This window comes from Aegilops tauschii, chromosome 7 (genome assembly GCF_002575655.3).
Source record: "Aegilops tauschii subsp. strangulata cultivar AL8/78 chromosome 7, Aet v6.0, whole genome shotgun sequence".
Classification (NCBI taxonomy): domain Eukaryota; kingdom Viridiplantae; phylum Streptophyta; class Magnoliopsida; order Poales; family Poaceae; genus Aegilops; species Aegilops tauschii.
In genome coordinates, this window is record NC_053041.3 from 322,116,060 (window position 1) to 322,143,415 (window position 27,356).

General features: G+C 44.9%; 1 protein-coding gene across 16 annotated transcripts in view; it reads right to left on the minus strand.

Moving 5' to 3' along the window:
• LOC109778470 (uncharacterized) overlaps positions 1-27,356 on the minus strand; it is a 42,649-nt gene that overhangs the window by 10,243 nt on the left and 5,050 nt on the right. For 2 of the 16 annotated variants that reach the window (XM_073503239.1, XM_020337036.4), the window contains 13 exons: positions 16,412-16,576; positions 15,933-16,320; positions 15,731-15,849; positions 13,502-13,574; positions 13,213-13,424; positions 13,072-13,116; positions 12,809-12,887; positions 5,487-5,675; positions 4,844-4,947; positions 4,656-4,746; positions 3,932-4,063; positions 3,560-3,697; positions 3,050-3,220 (listed from right to left, as the gene is read on the minus strand). In XM_073503239.1, coding sequence (XP_073359340.1) covers positions 3,050-3,220; positions 3,560-3,697; positions 3,932-4,063; positions 4,656-4,746; positions 4,844-4,947; positions 5,487-5,675; positions 12,809-12,887; positions 13,072-13,116; positions 13,213-13,424; positions 13,502-13,574; positions 15,731-15,849; positions 15,933-16,320; positions 16,412-16,576 — 1,906 coding nt within the window. Of the gene's footprint in view, positions 1-2,947; positions 3,221-3,329; positions 3,698-3,931; positions 4,064-4,655; positions 4,747-4,843; positions 4,948-5,486; positions 5,676-12,808; positions 12,888-13,071; positions 13,117-13,212; positions 13,425-13,501; positions 13,575-15,730; positions 15,850-15,932; positions 16,321-16,411; positions 16,577-18,675; positions 18,789-27,356 lie in introns of those variants that run through there. The other 14 variants (XM_020337037.4, XM_020337035.4, XM_073503242.1 and 11 more) reach the window with 10 other exon arrangements.

Here is a 27,356-nt window from a genome sequence, read left to right on the forward strand (position 1 = left end):
TCATGCAAATTCATGCACGTCGATCATACACATGAATATCACACATAAATAACATTTGTTCATAGGGAAAATACATAGTTCAAACATAAAATTTATTTGAAGTGCATATTCAAACATTAAACTTTTTGGGTTTCCTCCTTGGTTTTCATTGTGGGTCAACATATGCTCCACAAGATCATTGAGTAGCTACACGTGCACCTGTTGATCTCAAAGATTCTGATACATATGCAGAAAATTCAGACTCTGATCTGCATCTTGCTTCGGGATGTGGACTTGTTCTCGAGACTTCCTGAAATCATGGATTCAGGCTGCCCCTTCACCCTCTCCTCCTCGACAATCATATATTATGCAAAATTACACAACATGTCATCAGCTGCCACAAAGTCTCTGATTCCCACATCATTGCAGCTCCACGAACAATACCCCAACAAACTTGGAGCACTCTGAATGCCTCTCCACTGTTAAGCTTCATGCACTAGCAAACGCAACCAAAAGTCTGAACTGATGGGAAGGGCTAGGCAATCCAATATACACTTCCAACACCCCCTCTAACGTGACACAGGAAGTCAACATGTGAATAGACTCATAGGTATGGCTCAAGAGGCCTATACATGGACAAAGAGGGGGGCAACAACATTTTTTTTAATAAATTGCAAAAGCCAGGACTTGAACTCAAGACCTTAGACCCTAATACCACGTTACGCTTCATGCACTAGTCAACGCAACCAAAAGTCCGAACTGGTGGAAAGGGCTAGGCAATCCACATATACACTTCAACATCCACATCCTTCTTAGTTGCTTCTTCCATTGTTGCAAAGTGACTTTATTTGTTGCCATGGGGATCGAATATGGTCTTCACAAACGCCGCACTACTGAGGATAGATACCATCGGCAAGGTAGTACCCCATGTTGTAGTCGTGCCCATTGACTGTGTAGTTGCACGGTGGCGCTTTCCCATTACAAAGTCTCCTGAACAGGGGAGATCGCTGGAGCACATTGATGTCATTGTGAGAACCAGGCATGCCAAATCCGCAAGTCCCTTGATGCCACTGCGTCGAGTATGATGGTGGTTTCTTTTATCTGACCTTGGTACATCTCGCGTAAACCTTTTGAGGCAGTTCTTCCAAAGTCAATGCATGCAATCAACTGAACCGAACATACCTGGAAAACCGCTCCAATAGCCATCAACCTTGCTGTGTCTTGCACATTTGGTTTTATCAGATACTCTACTCCAAACACCTTCACCATTATTCGGGTAAATCTCACAGTGGTCTTCAGGCATGTGCTCTCTCCCATCCGGACCAGTTCACCAACGGCATAGATGGCGGAACCTAATGCAAGTATCCTCAGAGCAACCGTGCATTTCTGCTTAGGAGAGAACGAGAGTTGTCTGCAACAATCCTTGTTGAGCCTGAAGTACGAATCATGTGCCTCCACTCCCTCCACCACGCGCAAGAACAAGGGTTTGCGCAAACGAAAGCGTCGACAAAAAAATTATCAGGGACTATTGGGCCGGGCTTAAAGTAGTCCTTATAGAGCAGCCGTCCTCCATCGACCCTACCCTGGTTGAAAACTCTTCTCCCTTTGATCATACCCTTGAAGTTCAGAATGCACCCCACCTCCCTGTCCATTTCCTCTTGGATGCTCATGATCATCATCATCTCGGCATCTCCGTCCGACTCCGACGAATCGAAGAACTCCTTTTACATTAATTCATCAAGTTCCTTGTTAACCCTCCGAATCTATCATTTTGCCTATCATTTTGCCTACAGAAGAACAAAAAAGACTGGTCGGACAATTTGCCGAACACATGGAGGGCATGGTACAGTCCGAGAATAGCCAGACGTACCACTGGGGCGGCGTCCGAGGCGGTAACAATGTCTGGGGCGGCGCCGAGGGGTCAGGACGGCGGCAGGGCTAGGGCCGGCGCGGACGAGGGAGAAGAGAGGAGAGGAAAAGGGTTGATCCAGCAAGGTCGGGGGGGGGGGCGGATTTGGTGAAATTTGTGGTGGGTCCTGTCTGTCAGATCCGCCAGATCCGACGTAACGGACGCGCCCGGGCCTCCCCATATCCATCCTAGATATGGGTTGGATATGAGGTGTGCCGGTCAGGAACGATTTTGTGACCGATCACAGACCAGGCCGTCCGCGGGCGCGTTTGAAGAGCCCGGTTGTAGATGCTCTTAAGGCATCCTCCGTTCTGCCAAAGGATGCGAACGACATCTTGAAGACGCCAAAATGCTGGTGGCCTTGCTCTCCTCAATCGTACGAGGTGGGCAGATCGCCGGGGCCCACCAGCTTGTCTCCAGCGGCTGCACTCTCCGCGTCTTCCTTGTCGGCATCCGTGCCGATTGGCTGGCGTCTTCAATACGTGCCAGACGAGTACCATGGCAGTCCAGATGCTTGGCGAGGGAGTCAAGCAGGCCATCATGGCTGTCCAAACGAGCAATGGTGTCGACAAGACGTTGGTTCGTCGCAGCCATCAACTTCATGAGCTGCATGAGCTCTTGTTTCCAAGCATCGTCACTGTCGTTGGTCCCCATGGAAGAAGGAACGGCTGGCTCTGAAACCAAAATGTCACAACTTGATTTGTGGGAACGCAATCTGTAGAGGATTAGATTAGGACCAATACGGGAGCACTTGGGAGCCGTGGAAGGGAAGATGCAGCTAGGGCTGGAGGCGCTAGGTGCAGATGTTGTGTGTGGCTACCTCATATATAGAGAGGATCTGCCTTACAAACCGACTCTGAGCTCTGACTCCATGTCTAATACGAACGAAACTATGGTCTATTCTATACGGACTAACCTGTAGCTTTCCTATCAATAGTAATTCCACCTAAGGACTCTGCTTGCAGTAGCAATCCCCCCATCAATAGGAATTCTTCCTGATGATGCGTTCCCCTAATCTGGAGGGTTACCAAGAGCGGTTCCATCTTGTATTGGTGTTACCTCTGAACTAGACTGTGGAGGCGCCGGGTGGCAACCACGATGCTTATATGTCTGCCCCCATGTAACATGTTCAGAAGGTACAAATCCGAAAGAAATACTCACTGGTAGAAGCATGAGTATTCCTATTGGAACAACAGATGCCAAATCTGTCAGGGTTCTCTGAAGAGCCTGCTTCTCCTTCTGAGTTAGTTCCTCCCCAATAAGAGATCTTTTCAGTAAACCCATAGCAGCTCCTGTGTCAATTGCTAAGAGCTGTGTCCCTTGCAACACAATCTGTGCAGCACAAAGAAGATGAAATAGACTTTAACCCTTTAATACTATTATTAGTTTAATGCAAGGAATGAAAAGAGGCAACAGCTACTTAGACTATTAGATTCCCTACCAAAATAATTCGCAATCATATCACTCAATTAATACTGTTGTGTGTTGTCAAAATTTATCACCATAGAAAATATTAACACCCTGTGATGCCATCAAGCACCGTTAGTGTCAGAAAACAACACAAAATCTGGTAAGAAATGGCCAAATGCACAAGTTGTTTTGAATGTTTGTGGAAGTAACTATGTTACAGGATTTTCTTATGCAGGATGAATAAAATTCAAATTGTCATACCGTTGTACTCTCCTTAACTTTCTCTACCGATTTTGTAATAACATTTTCTTTCTTGATTACTGAACCAGAAGGCCCTGACAGAGGGGTTGCTGACTCAGAAGGGCTCATTGTTTCATCTGGAACCTCCGTTTCCTGGAACTGAAAATAGGACATGGCTGGATGAATAACTCGTCAAAGCTGAAGAAACTTCTACAATAACAAAGCCAGCCATTATGGTATGGTCATGGTATGTAACAGAACTGCAAATAGAACATGACTGATTGATCGTCATGTCGTTTCCATGGAGGTTGCAGAGTCTCAGGTTCAAGTGTTGGCTCAAATACCAACTGCATTCTCGTTTGCTATCTAAAAATATATCTTAAACAAGCATACCTCCTCTTTTCTAGCACCATCTGTACTCTTCTGCACTCTCCTTTCTAACTCAATCAACTCACGTCTCAACTGTTCGAAGCGGCGGATGTCATTTGACTCCATGTCTATTTGATCCACCTTGGTAGCAGAAGCCTTCCACAAATGAAAAAAACAGGGAAATCCTATAAGAAAGTTTACATGGTGCAAGAAAACATCTTTTGAGATAAAATTGTTGAAGATAGATATTATTTTCCAGTAATATGTACTTCTTACAAAAACTCATTTGCATAATAGGTGATGATGACTAGAAGAAATGGCGCGCTCCGCCGCGTCCAGCTATAGGAGCATAGTTTGCTGCTGATTTTAGTTGTGCCAGCCCCACGTAATGTCATTGATGGGTAAGGCCTGTGTATGTGTGTTGCCTATTTTTTCTCTTCTTTTACGTGTGTGGGCGGTCAACATGAGTTGGAGACTGATTGGTAGCCAAAATGTGGGCGCTTTCCTACGAATAATTAAACATGGGCACTGATATGGTGCGGGGAATGTAGTCAGAGGTGTGAACGTGTGTGGGGCTGCGTGGTGACTGCATGCTGTCCCAGTACCAGCAAAGCTGTGTCCCCCCCCCCCCCCCCCAATTGCGGCAGCTCAATGACCCACCCAGCGACCCCACAAACCATAGAGGAGAATCACGCTGCCCCGAATGCAGAGAAATGATGTAGAGAAGATATAATGCACAAATTCATACATCCTGATCCACAGCTTCTTGTGCTGGCACAATTTTCCTTCCTGAAGTCGTACCAAAAATGTCCCAAAACGGACGACGATTGTTCTCCATCCTAACATAATAAAAATAACAAAAACCGGAAATCATTTATTTTCACCGTCAAATCACCTATCACAACCATAATGGAATTAGTTACAAGAGAATATCACCTATTTACTGGTTTTTGTGGTGTTAAAACCTCATTAACCATGCTGCCCGTCTTTCCGTGTTCTCCCTCGCCAGCAGGAGGTAACACTCTGCTAATAGTATCAGCCTAGCCAACCATCAAAAACTTTAGCACATGTATCATGGTTGTGTAAAATCGTTATTGTCTCACCCTATGATATTATTGACTATACAATTGGGGTTCATGTTTGCGTGCCTTACTGGAATGGTAGTCAACCATCAAAAACTTTAGAGTCATGGTAGTATTACTGGAATCAACTAAATAACTTCATGTTCATGATATAAACCATGTACAATTGCAGCATGTGGAAGGATGGACAAACGTTTTCAAACAAATAAATCATCCCCAGAACCAGTCAGAAAGGAGCTCAGGAGCCTAAACTACTTCTATTGGAAAACCAAAAGAAATGAGATCTAGTGTTCTCTTCAAAAAGTGCAAGGAACAATGAGTCCTTCATAGCCACCATAGTTGGTGGAATGCTCCTCAACCCTTATGCAGTGAAATACCTCAAGAAATCACTGTGATCACGTTACTTGTATGCAAGACTGACTATTTTCAAATAGGAAAGTACATGTCTACTGCAGATAATTGCAGTAGAAGAAAAATAGTAAAAATACTAAGCTCACCTCCAGATATTCTGCTTTTGCTCGAAAGGAAGCCTCAAGAAATTCTGCTTCCTTCTTCAGTCTTCTGATCATTTCTAGATCAGAACATGCAGCCTTTAGATCCTCCTTACCAGAGTTGGAACTGGAAAGATGCAATTCTTGAAGCAAATTTTCTAACTTAACCAAAGCTTCCTCGACACTTTCAAGTGACTGCAATAATTGAAACTATGATCATCAAGCTTTACCAAGAGATAGCATTATTCAGGGAAGCGTAACTCCCACTTTGCACCAAGTAGATTGCCACGTGTGGCACACATCACCACTTTTTGCAACAATAAACACAAAACACCATGGTAGAGGGAGTAATATTGCACTTTGCACCACCTCTGGAACACCGCTGCACAGATCATAGCACTTCTAACTCCTATGAAGCCCTCTGTTCTCTCCCAAGATTGGCATGGTCCTCCTTTCTTTCCTCACCAGCTCCGCTTTGCACAAGATGAGATTCCATAGAGCCTTTCTTCCCTCTTGTTGAGACCTTGCCCTGCTAAGGCTACTACATGAAAAATAGGATGGGGCAGAACTAGAAGGCAAGCCTTACATGTGGGGCCTTGGTTACTGGCTCACAAGTGGTTCACATATGTAGATTCCCTTAGGCGATGAGAAGTAGCAGGGAGGTGGTACATGTTAAGGAGTATTAGTATTGGTCTAGGAGTCCGTATTAGGCTCTGTGTCCTTCCCTGTACCCCAAGTCTTGTGTAATAGTCCCTCCGTCCCAAATAACTGTCTCAATCTTAGTACAACTTTGTACTAAAGTTAATACAAAGTTAAGACACTTATTTTGGGACGGAGGGAGGGGGGGGGGGGGGGGCACCGTGCAACTCGTGCTTTATCCCTGAATTGATCTCAGTCTCCCCTGTTGGTTCGTGCGCATCTCATCTTCTCGCACACTGGTCACGCCAGGTAGCCATCCCGATTTGGATCACCCATCTCCTCCTTGGACTGGGCTGCTACTTCCTTTTCCTGTACTAGCGCTCGTGACGAGGAGCTTGTAGTCCCCAGATTGACGTTCCCTCCTCTCCCCAAGACGGCTGCTGATGTCAACTTCAAGCTCCCGGTTGCCGCTGCTGTTCACCAGGAGACTGCCCAGTGCGCCGCTCCCGCTCCCTGCTGCACCTGCTCGCCACTGTTTCCTCTGACCACTGGACCTGCTAGCTGGCACTGGGCCTTTCTCCACCGTTCGCTAAATCTGCAGTCTGTGGTCCTTTAGCCGCCAAAAGGCTCCCCCTATCCAGATCCGTTGGCTGTAAAAAGAAATAGGCACAATGTCGTCATCGTCGGGATATGTTTCAGTCCCTCGTGTTACCAATGGTGGAGACCATCCTCATCGCCATCGCCTTGGCCTCTTTTTGCATTGAAAATCTGCGCCCATTCTCTTGCCGCCGAGCTTCTTTCACCGCCGGTTTTCTTGGGCTATGATTTTATGCGCAATGCTTCATTCCTTTGATGTGCCATCTTCTTTTGACAACACATCTTCTCTTTGATACTTATCTTGTATCTTCTACTGATGTGGTGTCTTCCTCTGATGCGCCATCTTCTCGTTATTCCTATTGGCTTGACTTGACAGGTTTTAAAGACTCTCCATGCTACAACGACACTCTCAAGACGCGGATTTTGGATTATTATTTTCTTCTAGTGTTACACTTCTTCAAATGCAATGCAATTGCATATGCTTTGCATTTAAGGGTAGTGTGTATTAGTATTCCTATTGGCTTGACTCGACAGGTTTTGAAGACTCTCCATGCTACAACGATACTCTCAAGCCGTGGATTTTGGATTATTATTTTCTTCTAGTGTTACACTTCATCAAATGCAATGCTATTCCATCCGCTTTGCATTTGAGGGGAGTGTTAAGGAGTATTGCTATTGGCCTAGGAGTCTGTATTCGGCTATGTGTTCATCCTTGTACCCCAAGTCATGTGTGATATATAGTGTTATGTTATGCTCCAAATTCAAGTATAAAGAGAAAGGCCAACTTCTGACGAGCGAGCGGAGTGAGGCCTGTTGGAGCAAGATCACCACAACAATGTGCAATTCAGCGTACTTCAAGAAGGCCATTTATGTTGAAACTTCTGAAGGTGAAGAATATGATGATGCCCTTGAAGAACCTGATCTCTATGCATATCGGAGAGTACCCAACCCTACATATGCAAGGGATACATACAAGCTGAAAGCTGAGATCCCAACTTTTAATGGAAATATTGATACTGAAGGGTGCCTTGATTGGTTATATGAAGTGGAGACTTTCTTCGAGGTCATGGAGGTTCCGGAAGATCGTAGAGTTCCTTTGGTCGCGTACAAGCTGAAAGGAGGAGCCAGTGCATCGTGGCACCGCGTTCAAGAAGAGCATAGGCTGAGAGGAGAACCTCGTGTGAGAGCTTGCCGGCAAATGAAGAGTCTTTTGAAAGGGAGAATTTTGCTTGCTGATTATGATCAGATCCTATTTATCCAATTTCAAAACTGTATTTAAGGGAATAGAACTGTTTCAGATTACACGGAGGAGTTTCTAAGGTTACAAGTGAGGTGCAACCTTACCGAAATTGCAGATTACAAGTTGCAAGGTACATCGATGGTCTCAATGATGCTATTCAAGACCGATTGATGGTGCAACAAATCTGGTCCATTGATCAAGCACATGCTCTAGCCTTAAAGGCCGAGAGGTTTGTGAGGACAAGAAAGACAACTAAGACTACATGTCCTCATGTTGAAGGCTCATCTAGGAGTCACACTAATAGAGTGGAAGAAAAGACTGCTCCACCAAAGGCAGAACAGCCCATCCCGAAGCAAACTAGAGGCAAGGTTAAGGCGAATGAAGGCCCAAAATGATATAAATGCGGTGAAGAGGGACACATATCCAGCGGTTGCCCATTGAGGAAATTTTTTCAAGAAAACGCAAAAGCTTTGATTTCTTTGCATTGAAAAGTGAAAAGTTAAGTTACAGACGTCCGCCATTGAGGAAATTTGTTAACACAACTATCCATGATGGTGAAGGAAATGAGGAAGAATACGAATCTGAGGATATAGATGGACAGGACGTCTGTCAAGAAGAAGGTGGAGAGGTGGTATGTGTGATTCAGCGTCTCCTATGTTCCACATCACAACCTGATGACACACAACGGAAGAAAATATTTGAGAGCAAATGCACGGTGAATGGCAAGGTATGCAAATTAGTGATTGATAGTTGTAGCTGCGAGAATCTTATCTCCCAGAAGTTGGTGAACCATTTAAAGCTTGAGACTCGTGAATCCAAACCCCTGCACTATTGGGTGAATATGAGGATCACCAAACAATGCAACCTGCCACTTTCTTTGGTCAAGCATTATCGCTCAAATGTGTTGTCTGATGTAGTTGATATGGATGCCAGTCATGTCCTTCTAGGAAGACCTTGGCAATTTGATGTGGATACTACACACAAGGGCAAGGAAAATTCTTAGTCTTTCATTTGGAACAAGAGAAAGATCATTATTCTACCAAACAAAACTGATGGTAATATCTCTAAGGAAGAGGGGGAATGTATGTTAACTATCTCCCACATCTCTAATGAGTTTATGGAAGACTTGAAGGAGGCAGATGTGTGTGTTGCACTTATTGTAAAAGGAGAAGAGCACCCGGTTGTTGAAATTCCAGAAAAAGTACGTGACTTATTAGCAGAATTTCATAACATACTTGGAGAGCCGCAAGGCCTGCCACCAGTGAGAGGAATTCAACATAGAATTGACTTAATTCTGGGAGCAAGTCTTAATAATATTCCACACTATCGAATGAGCCCAAAAGAGCATGGTAATATTGAACGAGAAAGTGGAGGAATTGCTGCAAAAGGGGCACATTCGAGAAAGTATTAGCCCATGTGTTGTACCAGCCCTGCTCACGCCCAAAAAAGATGGATATTGGCGCATGTGTATGGACAGCAGAGCCATTAACAGCATCACCGTAAGGTATAGATTCCCAATTCCCCGTCTAGATGATATGTTGAATCAGCTTAGTGGAGAAAGAGTGTTCACAAAGCTAGATTTAAGAAGCGGATATCACCAAATTCGTATCAAACCCAGGGATGAATGCAAAACAGCCTTCAAGACAAAGAAGGGTTGTTTGAATGGCCAGTCATGACATTTGGACTCTCAAATGCACCAAGTACCTTTATGCAATTGATGAACCAAGTCCTTTGGCCCTTCTTATCCCACTTTGTTGTGGTTTATTTGACATCTTGATCTATAGCAAGGATGAGGATGAACACTTTGATCACATTCGGAAGGTGCTAGAAGTACTAAAGGAAAATGAGCTCTACTCAACTTGAAGAAATGTACTCCCTCCGTTCCAAAATAGATGACCCAACTTTGTACTAAAGTTAGTATAAAGTTGAGTCATCTATTTTGGAACGGAGGGAGTAGTACTTATCAGCAAGAATTGTATGCCGTTTTCAGAGCTTTGAAAATTTGGGAACTCTGTTTGCTGCCTAAAGAGTTCATTGTTTACAGTGACCATCAATCCTTGAAGCATTTTAGAAATCAAAAGCATGTTGATCGCATGCTAGCAAGATGGGCAATATATCTGGAGAGGTTTAATTATCTCATCGTGCATAAATCTGGAACAACTAATGGAGTGGCAGATGCTTTGAGTCTGCGTGCATGCCTCTTGATTTCTTTCGAGTCTGAACTTCTAGGCATGGATCAAATAAAGGAGTTGTTTGAGGATGACGAAGACTTTGGCCATGTTTGGGTGAAGCACACAAGCCGTTAGGTGATGACTATTTGGCGCAAGATGGCTATCTCTTCAAAAATGATCATTTGTGCATGCCAAGAAGTTCTCTACGTGACAAACTGGTTAGAGAGCTCCATTCAAGTGATATCTTAGTGGCCATGTTGGACGCGACAAGACTATCGCTAACATGGAGGCTTGTTACTTTTGGCCACAACTAAAGAGAGATGCTGGAAAGTTTATTCAGCGGTGCCCCATATGTCAAACCTGCGAAGGCAAAGTTCAGAACACAGGGTTACACATGCCTTAGCCTATTCCTGTTGCTGGGAGGATATCGCTATGGACTTTATCTTGGGCTTGCCAAGAACAAGACGAGGGAGTGATATTGTGTTTGTGGTCGTAGACAGATCCTCTAAGATGGCTCATTTCATCCGATGTCACAGGACAATGGATGCTCATCATGTGGCAAACCTATTCTTTCGAGAAGTGGTCAGACTTCATGGAGTTCCAAGGTCCATCGCCTCAGAACGTGGTAGCAAGTTTCTTGCTGCATTTTCGCTCACTTCGTGGAAGCAATTCAACACTAATTAAAAATTTCCAGCACTGCCCATCCACAAACAGATGGACAAACTTAAGTGGTGAACAAATTTTTGGGTAATCTGATCAGTTGCATTTGTGGAGAAAGAAGGGGCAATGGGATTTGGCTTTATCTCTTGCAGAGCTGTCCTACAATAAAGCATAGATCCACAGGAAGGAGTCCTTTTTTCATTGTCTGCACTAAAGTTCCAACACATGTGGTGGACCTGGTGAAGCTACCATCAGGGAAAACTCAAAATCAGCATTGTCCTTTGTTGATAATTACACTGAGTTATTTGAAGAGATTCATGGTGTTTTGGAAGCACAAAATCAGAAATATAAACAACTTGCTGACTGTAAAAAGAGACCAAAATCATTCCAAGTTGGGGAGGCGATGGTCTACCTCCAAAAAGAGAGGCTGCCTTTAGGTGTTAAAGGGAAGCTTAGGCAGCGAAAGTATGGGCCCTTCTCTATTACGAGGAAGATAAATGATAATGCTTATGTGATAGATCTTCCAAGCGACATGGGTATATCTAACACTTTCAATGTTGCGGGCTTGACTCTCTACCACCCAGAAGAAGCGCCCTATGAAGATAACTCGAGGTCGAGTTCCAAACAACCAGAGGAGAATGATGAGGAACAATAGATGAGGAAAATAACAATAAAATCATATATCAAATCTATCTGGCTGCTTCTATGTGGTAGTATATATACTACTTTATCATTTTTAGTCTGTTAAATGTACAATCTAAAATACTCCAAAGCGAGGTACATGAAAAATTTACAACTGAGCCCATAGTCTTTACTATATTTGTGAAATATGTACACATTTGTACGTAAAAAGGAGTATGCAAAAAATATGATGCATAGACGAATTTAGGTATATACTCCTGGGAGTACATACCGCTCCTCATATACCACATAGATGAATTGGTTATACCTCTTTATCGTTTTTAATATACTTCATTAACAATTACTCCCTCCATCCGAAAAAGCTTGTCCCAAGCTTGTCTTTCAAATGGATGTATCTAGCATGCTAGATACATTCATTTGAGGGACAAGCTTTTTCGGACGGAGGGAGTACTAGATACCCAGAATGAGTTTGATGAAAAGTTACATTTGAGACCATATATTTTATTTTATTTTATTTACAAGTAAATTGCATTTTTGTACGTAAAAAATGTATACAGTACATATTGAGGGCTTCGATGATATTTATTCATGAAACTTGTATTGAGGTACATTAGAATAATTAATAAGGTATATTGAGAATGATAAAGAGGTATAATATTTGTTTAAGATGTATATTTGTACGTGGGGGCACATACTTAATAGAGATAAGGTGCATCCGTAACAGTATGAAGTGCAATTTTATTCCCTCTACCCTGGTACTTGGTGTTTATTGCTACAAAACAGGTGCAGTGTGAGACAAGTGACAATCTACCAGTAGAGTGCAATTTATACTCTCCAGGGAATCACCATTATAAATTAAAAATGATTTCAATGGTACAGTAAGTACAAAAGAGCTCATAGAAATCAATTGCTTATGTTTTTTAATGAGTTCTCCAAAGGAAACAGAAAATTACCTCAACCTAAGTCTGTACAAGAAACATACCATATACCACATCTAACATATGATTACTGTCCATTGGAAGAAAGCTAACGAAGAGAAGCATATATGTGTAAACTGGATCCATCCTCTCTCTCCACTAGATCTTAAAATACATCTAATGAGACATGTAGTTTATATTCATAAAGGAATCTCATGTACAGAGCAGGGCATCTAATTATCTGCACAACAGTTTATTGTAGAAATTTGATAATCGGACTTATAACTTTGAAATCCCAAGGACATTGATATTTAATATAATCAGTAATATATTTCCAGTAACATCTCAGAACATATAGAAGGAAAAGAACTTCATCAATACAGAAGAACATTGCTTTAGTTGGGGTTTGCAAAACAATGAAAAACATAATAGCAATCCAGAAGTGGATTCTATAACAAACACCTTGTCAATGGAAGCTAGCTCAGTCGCATCAACCAATACTCCAGTTTCTTGAAAACTTCGGTCTTTAGGCATATTATTTCTGTCATGTAGCGAGTAAATATATCATATAAAATATGGACATTCTACACAATATGTAAAATAAGCATATATCAAATATTCCCTCCATGTGGAAATAAGCATATCAGGTATTCTAGAAATAAGTGACCACGTCGCTTATTTCCGAACGGAGGGAGTAGCAGATACGACTGGACATTCCTGCTTACTTTGCTATGTCAAGCTCAGTCATGCAGTCGCTCAACATGGCATGCCTACCAAAATTTGTTGACATGTATTAATGTTAGTTGCAAATCCATATCTGTAACATAAGGTGAGAGAATTATCGCCAAAACTGAAGGTTGACATACCCCTTAGATAGGAATCGTGCTGCCTTTACATTTAAGGGGTTCTCAAGCCATGAGCTATACTTTATAAAACTAGTCATCCAATAAGTGCAGACATTTAGCACCCTTGATATCAGTTCTCTTTTAGGCATTTCTTCTCTGCCTTGAGTATCAACTATTGCCGTTGGCACATCTTCATAGTAAAATGGAAGCCACTCAAGCTCTTCACAAACAACCTGAAGACAAGAAAGTCATATTAACCATTTGAAAAGCGAATTAGCATCAGAGCTCACTCTGTTGCATGCATACTTACCTCCACATACAACTGATAAGAACTAATCGAGGACAACTGTGGATAATATAGGACGCTCCCACCAATAAGGTACCTGGATGACCATAAGCTGATAAGTTAAACACTAACATTTTTTTTTTGGAGAAAATGCAAAGCTTGCTTCTTGATGCATCGATAGAAAGAAAGATTTACAATCATACAAGCCTAAAAGTAGACCGAAACTATTGAGCACATAAGACAAGACTAAAACAAAAAACATTACACCACCAAATAAATCCCGGCCTAGATGCCATCCACACAAGCAAACACGACGCAAACTCCATGACAGGAAGCGAGATTCCAACTCTGAGGAGACACAAAGTTGGGTCGCTCCCGCTCTGGAGCAGACAGATGGCGCTGCAGACCGCCGGCCTCACACGGCCGCCGGCACCGCCAGTTTTCAAAGCTGCACCACCACACATCGCCACATCCCCTATCTGTTGCAGCATATGCCAGCATCCGTAAATTGAAACCCATCGAGTGCCCCCATGCGACCAAAACGCCACAGCATGGGATCCTCCACGGTCGAAACCCATCGAGTGCCCCTATGCCACCCACGGTAGCCGCATTGGCATGTTGCGAGCGTACCTGGATCTACCAGATAGAGCCAAAGTGTACTCCACCGCGCAAGCCAACCTAGGGTCAGACCTCCAAGAACAACGCCTCCATGAAAATGGTGAAATCTTCAATGCCGCATCGTCAACCCGGCAAACCAGATCTAGGTTTTCACCGACGCCATGGACTTGGGCTCCTCGACGATGCCAACAAGGAGGTGACGGCCCCTGAGAACGCCCTCAGAGGCAGCACCGACAAAGGTCTTGTAGAGCTTTCGCTCGAAGCACCAAACCACAACTCACGCCTCGGCTACAACCAAACGAAGACACAACAGCAAGAACCTAGCACCGCCTACAACCATGCCAATTTGTTAGCATGGATGGCCCACCACCCCGCCAACAGAGGCCAGCACACGTTATGCATCAGGATCAGCATGGACCAACCATGGTTCCGCCTACAAAAGGAGCCAGCCTATGGCCCAGAGGGCCCGTGCATCAGCCGACCGAGATCTGCAGCAAGAGGCTCAGATCTGCGATATGAAGCCAACGCACATAGCAACACCCACAGCCACATCAAGCCAAGCTCCACGCCGACCGCAAGGGAGGCGGAAAGCTAGTTGCACGAATCCAGGCACTGCCGGACAAGGTACCAACCGACGCCATGCCGCCAACCACCGCGTCAGGGCACCAACCAACGCCAGCCTCCCGACGGATGTCGGACCACCCACACACAGCAAGCCAAGCCAGCCAGCACGCCAAGCACGCCTCTGATACCACCAACGCCGTTGTCTCGTCTGCTGCCGAACAAACCAGCGCAGCCAACCAGACCAGCCAGCACTGCTCGCCCCGATGGCCGCAAACGACCCTCAACGAACGACCCATAAAGCATACCCAGGCGTCGCAGTGGCACCACCATCCGGTTTCTGCGCAGACATGGCAGGGAGCAGCACTACCTCAAGAAGCGGTCTTGCAACCCCTAGGAAAGATGAGTGGCCATACCAGCATCTAGGGCGCACCGGCCAGCACAAAGGGGTGGACAGATCTGGCAGCAGCGCGCCAGCCCAACAGGCCACCACATGCCAGCCATCAGAAGCAGTTCAAGGTGCCTTGCACTGGTAGACCGCCACGAGGGCGTCGTTGCCGAACACCACAGCACAACCACCGTGTCCTCAGCCCAGATCCAAGGCGATACAAGTGCGAGAGAGGAGGACGAGAGAGGAGGACAGGAGCTGCCGGTCGCCGAGCCACCTAACACAGCTAGCTATGCCAGCCACGAATCGCTGCCCCGACGACTGATAGCCACCTCAAACTGAATTTGGATCACCGGAAACAGAGCTCCATGTACTGCACTCAGGCTGCAGCATGTCAACCTCCAAGGATGAGGGGCCGCGAGAGAAGGGGCAGGGAGGGAGGGAGGAGTAGACCGAGGAGCCCCGCCCCGCCACCGGCTGACCGGCGGCAACAAGGAGGGAGGTGCTGGAGATGCCATTTAGCGGCAGTGGAAGTCGCTAGAGCGGTTCACTTCCTACCTGATTTTGGTCAAGACTACAGCTTATGTAGTACTCCCTCTGTAAAATTCACGTCTATCGCACCTTACAGAGGGAGTAAAATTCAATTTCACTGAGAGAAGATTATCTAAAATTCACATCTATCGCACCTTACAATACTATTGATAGAATCATTTGAATCTGTATGACTTTTGGAAGACAGGTATACTTGTGTACTTCTGCCTAAAGCAATGAAAAAACCAAATATCGCTAGGTCCTTTTCCAAAACCTGCAGCAAGAAATAAACAAATTGGGTTAGATCAAATCAGAGAGGATTTTAAGACTAGAAATGAAATATTGTTGGGTTCCAACCTCAATAGTTTCACTTGTTGTCAGTCTTGACCATATCTTTTCACGATCAAGAGCCCTTAGTAATTGTTTCTGAACCAGATCAATCCAAAATGATATCTCAAGTCCATGATCATTAGCAAACTTAGGAACAGCAGCACGAGGACCAAAATTGCACAAGAATTCTCTCTGAAGACCAATATCTTTCGTCAAGGTATACGCTTTACTTATAGGAACAAATTCAAGAAGCATATCCAGGAATCGGCCAATAATATCAGGGACCATGGAGAAAAACTGCTGACAAGAAACTTTTGCTGATCCTAGCTTCGTAATAGCAGCAAGACAGAACAGACCAAGCACAAGCAAAGAAAGGTCACTTTCACTAGTATCCATTGGCTTGCCTTCGCTGCATCTAAGAACATACAAAACAAACATATATGTGAGCCACATATTACGCATTGTACAGTAAACATATTACATGAAAAGAAATTGATAAAACATACATTGCTGTTGCAGAATTAAATCGTCGATCATTTTCAAAAGTGTTCACAAATGTCCTCACCACCAATGGATTTTGATTAGATGAATACCACTGATATAATGAAGGTTCCCTTTTAGCCAATTCATTCTGTATAACACCATCTAGAGAGCTGAGAAGGCGGGATAAACTGCAACCAAATATACATCGGTTACGCGAATTTATTATCAAATCCATTGTCAAATTAACCCTGAGCTAACAAAGCACAAATACAGCCTTCCTAAACAAAATATAAATACAGCCTCACATGGTAAACCTTGGAAGTTTATTTCTTCATGAATCATGATAGATCAATTGATGAAGCAACTTTGTTAGGAAGATTCCAGTCAGTTTAGAGATCGTATTGAGCTTGAATAGATTTACCAGCTTGTTGGTCAATTCTTGTCTACTATATAAAAGGGCCAACCCCTCTCAATAAAGCAAATAAGAATATTGTCATTTACTTTTATCTACTTTTCAGTAATTACGGTTATGTCAGTAGCAGGTCCTTCCACGAGTACTATCTAAAGATAGAAAAGCAGTTTTTTGCTACAAGATATTTAATGCTCACACACGTATGAAACATATGTAGGAATTGAATCACTCAACCCCCCCCCCCCCCCCCCCCCCCCGCCTCTTCCTGAGATATGCTTCACACACTCTCAGAGACACACAGAACTACTAGTAGTGAGCCTTTATTGATAGTATCTCGTACACCTAACACTGAAGCTTAGCTCTCTCTCTCTCTCCCGCCCTCCCTCCCTCTGAGAAAATCACTCAGCTCCTCTCTCACTTTCTCTGTGTTGTTTATCACATGTACAACACAAGCTGTTTTGGTGACTTGTTGCCTCACACAGCCAAAGCCTTTTTCTTGTTGATGCACTACAAGCTTATCTTACAAAGATGGCATACATGTCTATTTATAGGCTACATCAACCTGACCTTGACCTCCAAGGCTCCAAACGGACCTGAGCAATACAGCTCAGAAGCAGCTAGCTATACTACTCCACCACCAGTACAAACAGCTGATTTACTGCTGTCATTTATAGCTCTAGCGCAGAACAAGCACAAACCAAATTGACTACTAGCCGACTGCATACTTTTCTCTACTATTAAAGGGGAACCTGCCGTTGTCGTCATGATGGTTTGACCTCATCCTTCCCACGTACAACAACCATCGACCGAAAAACTCTCAGGCGCAAGGGCCACGATCGTAGGATCCCGCACGGGGCAGAAAAACGCTGGAAAAAAAAAAGAACCACACGTTCTCCATCTCCTCCACGATCTCCATCTCGACTTTCTCGAGATCTCTCACCAGAAAATGAACCACCCGGCGCCTCCCTCTCCCCCCATCACCAAAACTGCGGGTGGTGGTATGACCGCAATCCAATGCAAGGGTGGGGAGGGAGGTCGGGGGGGTCCGTGGTGTGGCGCAGGCCGAGGAGGAAGAGGAGAGGTACGCTGGCGGTGGATCAGGTCGAGGATGAGGAGGGGAAGTGCGGTCCGGTACTGTGGGCAGGTGCTCGCCGGAAAGCCACGCAGATGGGCGCCACCGCCATCAACTCGAGCAGCACCGCGGCCACCACGCTCTGCCTCTTCACGCGTGACGATCTGAAGGGTGCGCCGTGTGCTCTTTTTGGTCTGCGATTTTAGTTTTAGATGCACGAGTGACGGCGTTGCGACGCGTTTGCGGCAGGAGCTGCGGTGCGAGGAATGGATCTGGGAGCCCTCCTGTGCGAGAGGGCGATGGCGACAGTGACTCCTCGAGTGTGCGTGGATTTGGCGTGTGGTTGGCCTCGGCCTAGCGTGGTAGTGGCCCGAGGCATGCGTGGTTACAGTCGTTAGATGGTTCTCCGCCACAAAAAAGGTATACCACTTTCTAGCCTTGTCATTTGATTTTAAGTAGTCTTCAGTCACCTATTTCTGCTTTCATTCCATATCGGTATTTGTACTTTGGACCATCGTCAAACATTATGCTCGTTCTTTGGATCCTAATAATGGGCACACATTGTGGATGGCTTAACTGGCTCTATAGAGGAGGTTTGATCTGAAGTACTCTATTCTTTGTAAAGGTATTCATTAGAGTGCAACTAATTCAATGTTTACCTGCGAGCATAAACTTGGTGTCCAAGCACCTAGAATAGACAGGAAAGAAAAATATGGTGATCCGGCTCATGGTCATGGTGCCATTACTTGAGTGATATACATTTCTCTCTATATTTTAGAAGCAGCAAACTCATATTTTCTTACATTTGTTTTTCTGGTCTTCCCAAGAAGCTGAGGTTTAGTAACAGATGTCTCAGGAAATAATATGGACGGAGATTACTTGATCTTGACAAAGGCATCATCGCCACAAATAAGTACTCCCTCCGTAAAGAAATATAAGAGCGTTGAGATCACTAATGATCTAAACGCTCTTATATTTCTTTAAGGAGGGAGTAGTTGATGCCATCATTCATGAAGTCTGTCCAGGATGACATCAAGGAGAAATATAAGGCCTCTTCCTCGTTGTTGATGTCGGATCGATAAAAAATGATGATTGCAATGCTACCTCCTATTCAGTCTTGCCATGTTGATGCATGCACGCTATTGCTCACATTCGGGGCACTGTAATTACCTGCAGGATTGACATACGCCGCACTTAACTCTCCAAGTACAGTCAAATTTGCAAAGCCTCTGAGGAAGTTATTTATCTTGATGGCATGCTTTCATTGGAGATGACAATGCATATGATTTATTAGTAAAGGGGTGTATATGGACGTAGATCAGATTAGTTCTAGGTGGCATTATTATGGGTGTATTTCGATATCTGTTGTACTTGAAAATCACGGAACAACCCCTCCATCTTGAAAGGATTTGTGGGTGTTTCCATTTTGTTTTATATCATAAATCATCAATTACATTGCTGCCGTAATATTGTGAAGTTAGCAAATGCATGCACCTTTTAGCTTTCTTGATGTGGCAGCTTGCCCGTGTGTTTTGGGTTACATTAAATAGTGTAGATACACCAGTGTTGTTGAATCACATCAGTCATCCTATTGAAAGTCAGTAGGCTCCCTTGTGTACTCAATGGTGTTTGTGTTGCAATAACTGATCAAATATTTTACCTGGATGTATATCGAGTAGGATTATACGTCTATCAAATATGATTTCAACATTTAATGAGTCGAAAAGGTCAGTGTCAGCATCTAAATATTCAGTATCCACCCTTGAGTTTGATACACGGTTTATATACTTATGTGTGTTTTCTCCTGCAGATTGGTATTACTAATATATGCTTATACGCTTTTAAGGTCTCGAGCATGTCCACTTCCAGAGGCCCTTGGGAATAAACTATCATTTGAGATAGCTGCTGGACTGAAAGATCGAGTATAATCATGATTCCGATTTGTCCTTTGCCAAGTAATGTCATTCCTGTATCAAGTGTAATTATACAGTCTGAATCTTTCAGTCGCATACAACAAAGTGTGGTGGGAAAACTCATGGTTGTAAGTCAGCACGTTAGTTTGGTTCAAAAAAAAGTTCAAAGTAGAAAGATAGGTCGATGGTGCATTTTCAGTACTTTCGAAAGGTACCGCATTTTCATTTGTCTGTCCTGGTAAAGATATAAACAGTTTGTTCTCCTTGGAAAATTTGCACTATGATAAATGTTCTAACTACTACAGATATCACCTGAGATTTTTGCATTTGCTTTCTCCCACTGAGTAGTCAATAGTGCATTTTCCTGTTGCCCGATTTCCAGTTTGTGGTTATATGATGTATCCATTATTTTACATGCCTATAACTTGTACAACTGAATGTGGACTTTTGGGAAAATTTTACAGTTAAACTTAGACCTCTCAGTTATAAATATGTACTCTTCCATATTTGCTTTCTCACTGGATCACTGAATACCATGGCATATTCTTGCTTGTCATGGAGCAATATCATAATTTGTTCCACTGGGAAAATGAGAAAATTGGCACTATTGTCTCTTGTTTGCTGTTCTTTAGTGAGAGTTGTGGGAAATTGATTGCACCTTTCCTTGCAGGGAGCAGGACATACTCAGGCACTGTGGAAGGATTCTGAATTATTGTTTATTAAACGCTGCATATGATTCTGCAACTGGAAAATTTGCACTATATGTTTCTTAATTAGTCATTATCATGTACCTTAGCAGGGAGTAGTAGATGGATGACGTAAATAGATGCATTAAAGTAGTTGGTTCTTTTCCCCGAAAAAACAAGTAGTTGGTTCTTTTTTGGTGATGTAGAGCTAAAGCAACCTATAGACTGGTAAACATTTTAAATCACGAAGTGGATCTTGTACTTTGTAAAATGAGATTTGCACAAGCTGAGAGCTGCGTTGCTGAGATATTCTCCTCCCCCACCAGTTGGTATAGTGCTGAATCCAGGGGAGAAGCAGAATAGAAAACCCTTCTCTTGAGCGCTGACCAATAAGATTAGTTCCTTTTTTTAACTACTAGCAGATAAGGCGCTTCCTACACATGAACCAGATTCTTGCACTCTCATGTTGATCCTTATTGTTCTTCAACACTGGGATACTTTTTATCTTTATCTTACATGCACTTTGGACATAACGACATTATGTATTTTGTTGTAACGCATTGCCATGAGGAATACGGAATTAACATAGATATTCAATCTCAAGTTTCCTTAGAAATCCAATTTCAATAGGATCCCCATGCCTCATTAGCCCCTACGGATCAATTGCAGTTGAGCAATCACGAATGAAAACGAGCAGGTGTATAATATCCCATCATCTCTCGCAATATGCGAGGACCGTTTCATATACTCCCTCCGTCCCAAAATAAGTGACTCAACTTTGTACTAGCTTTAGTACAAAGTTAGTACAAAGTTGAGTCACTTATTTTGGGACGGAGGAGGTATTTTCTAAAGTTCTAAACAGGTGCCAAAACCATGGTAAAACAAGATGAAATTTTTTTGAAGTGACGACGGTGTGCTTGAGCAGGCGTAGATGAAGAGAATAGAAAATGAGGGAAGGAGGGACAGAAAGAAAGAAGTTGCTTAATCTTCTTACAAGGAGAGTGTGGTTAAGATGACATGACAACCGCCTAGGAAATAAGCAAGAGATAGTTATTGCTATATGGAAGGAAACTACACGTCGTCATGCTCAACAAACTTTCAAATTATAACATTTTTATCACTTTGTGTATATATCTTGTTATCCCTGTTAGGAAGTATTAGTATAGGTCTAGGAGTCCTTATTAGTCTATGTTTAGTTTCCCTACACCTCAAGTCTTGTGTAATATATATATGCCCCTTGGGCCTTCAATAAAGATAAGTTGCTTTCCTAACATGGTATCAGAGCCTAGGTTTAGGTCCCCTCCGGCGCCGCAACTCGCCTCATGATCGGTTTTTTTTTCTCCCGTAATCTATCTTCGATCGATCCCTGGATCGATCTCATGCCGCTGCTGCCATCGATACTAGATCGATCGAGTCCAGAAATAACATGCCCGCTGTTGCTCCCTCCAAGACGTGCGCTGACTACCGCCTCACCCGATCGCCATCAAGATCGACGCCCAGGCCGCTCCATGCCGCCCGGCAAGCCTACTGGATCGATGCGCCGTTGGGCCTCTACACGTTCACTATTGGGCAGCCATGGGCCGACTCCTGGATTTGGACCCTCAACAAACGTCCGTGTTCTTCATCGACGGCCGCTCCTGCCCTCCCAGATCGACGTGCCCTACAGCAGGTCTCCCATCCGGATCGATGCACCCGCCTGTTGGATCCCGTCGCTGTACGCCTGTATGCTTTGCATCCATCTGATTCGGGCCGCCTGGCGGCCTTCTGTCCAGATCGAGCAGAGCCACCGATGGTCACGTCTCCAGATCGGGTGTGCTGCCGTTTCTCCGTTTGCCTCGTATCGATCTTAACTCGTGCGACTCATTCTAGCTACTCTCACATGTCCTGCTGTACTGCTGCCCTTTTCTGCTCTAGTCGCTGCTCTGCGCTGCTGTGGAGCTCTCCTTGCTACGCGTGCTAGCTTCTGAAAAGTCCAATGTCTTCTGCATGCATGATGGCTTTTGCATCGTTTTCTCATGTGTGCTTTCCTTCTAGCTTTATAATTTCCGCTGCGTCCACCAAATCCGTTGATATTCTGTGTTTCTCATTGTCCTCTCTATAGGATTTATGTGGTCTCTCTTTGCATTGTTGATCTAAGCCCATTCTATTGCCGCCGAGGTTCTTAGCCGCCGGTTTTCATGGGCCATGATTCTTTAAGCAATGCTTCATTCTCTTGATGTGCCATCTTCTTTCGACAACCCATCTCCTCTTGATACTTCTCTTGTATCTTCTATTGATGCGGTGTCTTCCTCTGATGTGCCATCTTTTCTTTATCCCCTTTGGCGACTCAACAGGTTTTGAAGACTCTTCATGCTACGACGACACTCAAGACGCGGATTTGGATTATCATTTTTATTTCTAATATTACACTTCTTCAAATGCAATGCTATTGCATACGCTTTGCATTTGAGGGGGGGTGTTAGGAAGTATTAGTATAGGTCTAGGAGTCCTTATTAGTCTATGTTTAGTTTCCTTACACCTCAAGTCTTGTGTAATATATATATGCCCCTTGGGCCTTCAATAAAGATAAGTTGTTTTCCTAACAATCCCGTGGCAACGCACGGGCATTAAACTAGTACTAGGTAAGTGTTGGCCTGAACCGACCTATACTAATGCCTAGTTAATTAAGCACAACACACAAGGATTATATCTAACATTCTCCCCCTAATCCTTGCGTGCTACCTTGGCCATTCCAGTCCTTGCTTTAAGCTCACGACTAGTCACGGCACCAAACCATGCTTTATCAGCCTCACACTTAACTCTTCTTTATGATGACATCACACCACTGCCACCGGCTTCACACCGACTATCTATCGGCATCACACGAATACACTTCCTGTGACAATGGCATCACACCGACCCCGCCTAACGATAGCTTCACACTACCGTCTTTGTTGGCCTCACATCCACGCTTCATATGACAATGGCATCACACCACTGTCATTTGTGCAGAGTCCCTAACGGCATCACATCGCCAGGAGTGCACTAACCTCAACTCTCGCAGGAGCAAGAAGTACTTTGTGTTTCTTCTTTGGACACTCATAAGTATAATGTCCAAAGTCATCACAGCTGTAGCACTGCACCTCGCTTTTATTTTTGCGTCCACGGCCACGGCCTCTCATCATGAGAAGTTGCTCCTCTACACCACTCAGCTCCAGCCCCTTGAGGAGCTCCTCATGCGCCTTGAGTGACCCAATGGCCTCCTCCGTGGCCATCTTGTTGATGCCACTAAACAGCGCAATCGATGAAGCAACTAGGATGAATTTGTTGGAGACGGCTCGCAACAGCTTCTTCACGACATACTTCTCCATCGGGTCTCCAAGCTCACGAATATGCCCCACAAGTGTCGTGAATTTCGCCGCAAAATCATCCATGGACTCTCCATCAGTCATCTTGAGGTTATCAAACTCCGAGCATAAGGATTGAATCCTTGCTTCTTGAACACGCTCTACACCCACATGCATGGAGCATAGCGCTGCCCACATATCATAGGCCGGTCTCCTCTCCAACAGGTGGCAGCGGCGCGTCGACGGTTGACTGGGACATATTTGTCAAGGCCAGCTCCTGCATGCTCTCATCAACCTCCTTGGACGAGCTCTCAGGATCAATGGCATCCCATGCACCATTTGCTTGCAAGAGGTACTTCTCATCGCCCACGCTGCGTAGTTGGTCCTTGTCAGTATGGGAACGTAATCCTCCCGGTTGCACTCTCAAAGACACACACAGAACTACTACTAGCAGTGGGACTTTATTGATAGTATCTCATACACACACACAACACTAGCAGCGAAAAGGTTAGCTCTCTCTCTCTCACAACACAAGCTGTTTTGGTGACTTGCTGCCTCACACAGCCAAATCCATTTCTCTAATTGATGCACTACAAGCTTACCTTACAAAGATGGCATGCATGCCTATTTATAGGCTACATGGACCGACCTTGACCCCCAAGGCTTCAGACCGATCTGAACAATACAGCTCAGAAGCAGCTACCTATATTACTCCACTACCAGTACAAACGGCTCATTTACTGATGTCATTTATAGCTCTAGCACAAGACAAGCAAAAACCAAATTGACTACTAGCCAACTAAATACTTCTACTAGGTAAGTGTTGGTGTAAACTGACCCATAATAATGCCTAGTTAATTAAGCATAGCACACAAGGATTATATCTGTTCGGAAGTATTAGTATTGGTCTAGGAGTCTTTATTAGTCTACTTTTACTTTCCTTGCACCTCAAGTCATGTGTAATATATATATATATGCCCCTTGGGCCTTCAATAGAGATAAGTTGCTTTCCTAACATGGTATTAGAGCCTAGGTTTAGGTCTCCGGCACCGCAACTCGTCCTTACAATCCAATTTTTTTTCTACCTCGCGATCAATCTGTTGGTCGATCTCGTCTTCCACCGTCGTTCCCATCGGGCGGGCCGCCGCTGCTCCTCTCTCCGGCCGGCTACTGCGAGCCTGCCGCATCTCGCCCTGCTGTCTGCAGCGTCTGCTCGATGCTTTCCTCTGTTTGCGGGCCTGCATGGCCTTTCCGCGATCGCCTCACAGCCCATGGCGCCGCTACCAACAACCGTGCCTCAAATCGGACCCAAGCTGGGTCATCTCCACGTCCGCGCACGTGATCTAGAAGCCTGGCACAGTCGCAATCCTGCGCGCTCGCACGTGCTCCAGATCAGTCCCGCCTCCATCAGAGTCGCCACCACCTGTGTCTGCTGCTGCTGTAGCTGGCTGGGTGCGCCTCACCGCTCGTGGATCCCGTCCAAGGTCGCCGATCCGCTGGTCAACTCTGTGTCAATCCACCGGCTACGGTCCTACCCGGCTGCTTCCTTGCCCGATTTGGGTGTCCCGGGCTGCTTCTGCACCTCCAGCCTACTGTTGCTGCTAGTGTGCTGCTGCTTCTCAGCGTGTTCCTCTGCATGCTGCCGCAAGCTAGTGCTATTTCCAATTGGGTCTGATTCAGTGTACGCGTGATGATCGCATTGTGTACGTGGGCACTTGCCCTTCTGTTACTCAGTTGTTTTTGGCCTCGCCGCCATGATTTTCTTCCGCTGCTATCGCATCTACTCCAGTATGTGTTCCCAGCTTTCTAGTTTTCTTTGTTTTCCGCTGCGTCCACCAAATCCATTGATATTTTGTGTTTTCTCATGTCATGGGAGTCCACCAAACTTTTGTCCGTCAGCCTTTTTCAATAGGATTTTTGTGGCCTCTCTTTGCATTGTTGATCTAAGCTCATTCTCTTGCCGCCGAGCTTCTTTCGCCGTCAGTTTTCATGGGCCATGATTCTTTAAGCAATGCTTCATTCTCTTGATGTGGCATCTTCTTTTGACAACCCATCTTCTCTTGATACTTCTCTTGTATCTTCTATTGATGCGGTGTCTTCCTTTGACGTGCCATCTCTTTGTTATCCCCTTTGGCGACTCGACATTGTTAAGGAGTATTAGTATTGGTCTAGGAGTCCTTATTAGTCTATGTTTAGTTTCCTTACACCTCAAGTCATGTGTAATATATATATGCCCCTTGGGCCTTCAATAAAGATAAGCTGCTTTTCTAGCATGGTATCAGAGCTTTCGGGTTTTTTTTCGCACGCGCAACTCGTGCTGATCCGATCTAATCTCACGCCGCCACCAACCCCCTCTTGGCCGGACGCTACCTCCCCTCGCCGTGCCGCCCTCTTCCTATGGACATCTCGCGCCGCCCTCCCTCCTTCGCGTGCCCTGCCAGGGTCCTCCCTGGTCAATGTTGTCTCCAGATCGGGAGATTGGGCCACCCCGGTTAACTCTGCCTCCAGATCGGGCTGGTTTGGCACCCTCCAGAGATCGGGCTGGATCGGTCAATATCGTCGCGCAGGATCTCATTGCCCTGAAGATCGCCGCCGCCTCGGTCAACGTCGCCCCCATGCAGGTCTCCTGCGCTCGCGCTGGCTACTCTCCAAGTCTGCCACCGGGACGATCGGCCCTCCCGCGCGTGAAGACCGTCGCCGCCGCGTGACAACCACCATCCCGATTCATCAGTCTCTGCTCTCTGCACATGTGTCCCGTGTGCAGCCGCTTCTCACTCGCGTGCGTCCGCTCATACAGCCGTGTAGCCGTGTTGCTCTCCTGCTTCTACTTCCGTGTGCGTGGCTGCTGCTATCTCCTGCTATGGTGGCTGCTGCTGCTGCATGCTTGTCTGCGCTGGCTGCTGCTAAACCTCGTAGCACTCATGCATCTCTGCTTGCTCCTCTTTGCTGCTCTTTGTCGGCATCTTACATGCACGACTTCCTTCATAATCTCTTTTGCAAACACGATGGCTTCATCATCTTCGTCTAGTGTGTGCTTCCTAACTTTCTAGTTTTTAGTTTATTTTCCGTTGCGTCCACCAAATTCGTTGATATTTTGTGTTTCTCATGCCATGCGAGTCCACAATAGCTATGTCCGTCAGCCTTCTTCTGGTCATTGTCCTCTGTATAGGATTTCTATGGCCTCTCTTTGCATTGTTGATCTAAGCCTATTCTCTTGCAGCCGAGCTTCTTTCGCCGTCGGTTTTCATGGGCCATGATTCTTTAAGCAATGCTTCATTCTCTTGATGTGCCATCTTCTTTCGACAACCCATCTTCTCTTGATACTTCTCTTGTATCTTCTATCGATGCGGTGTCTTCCTCTGATGTGCCATCTCTTCGTTATCCCCTTTGGCGACTTGACCGGTTTTGAAGGCTCTTCATGCTACGACGACACTCTCAAGATGCGGATTTGGATTATCATTTTTTTCTAGTATTACACTTTTCAAATGCAATGCTATTGCATACGCTTTGCATTTGAGGGGGGGTGTTAAGGAGTATTAGTATTGGTCTAGGAGTCCTT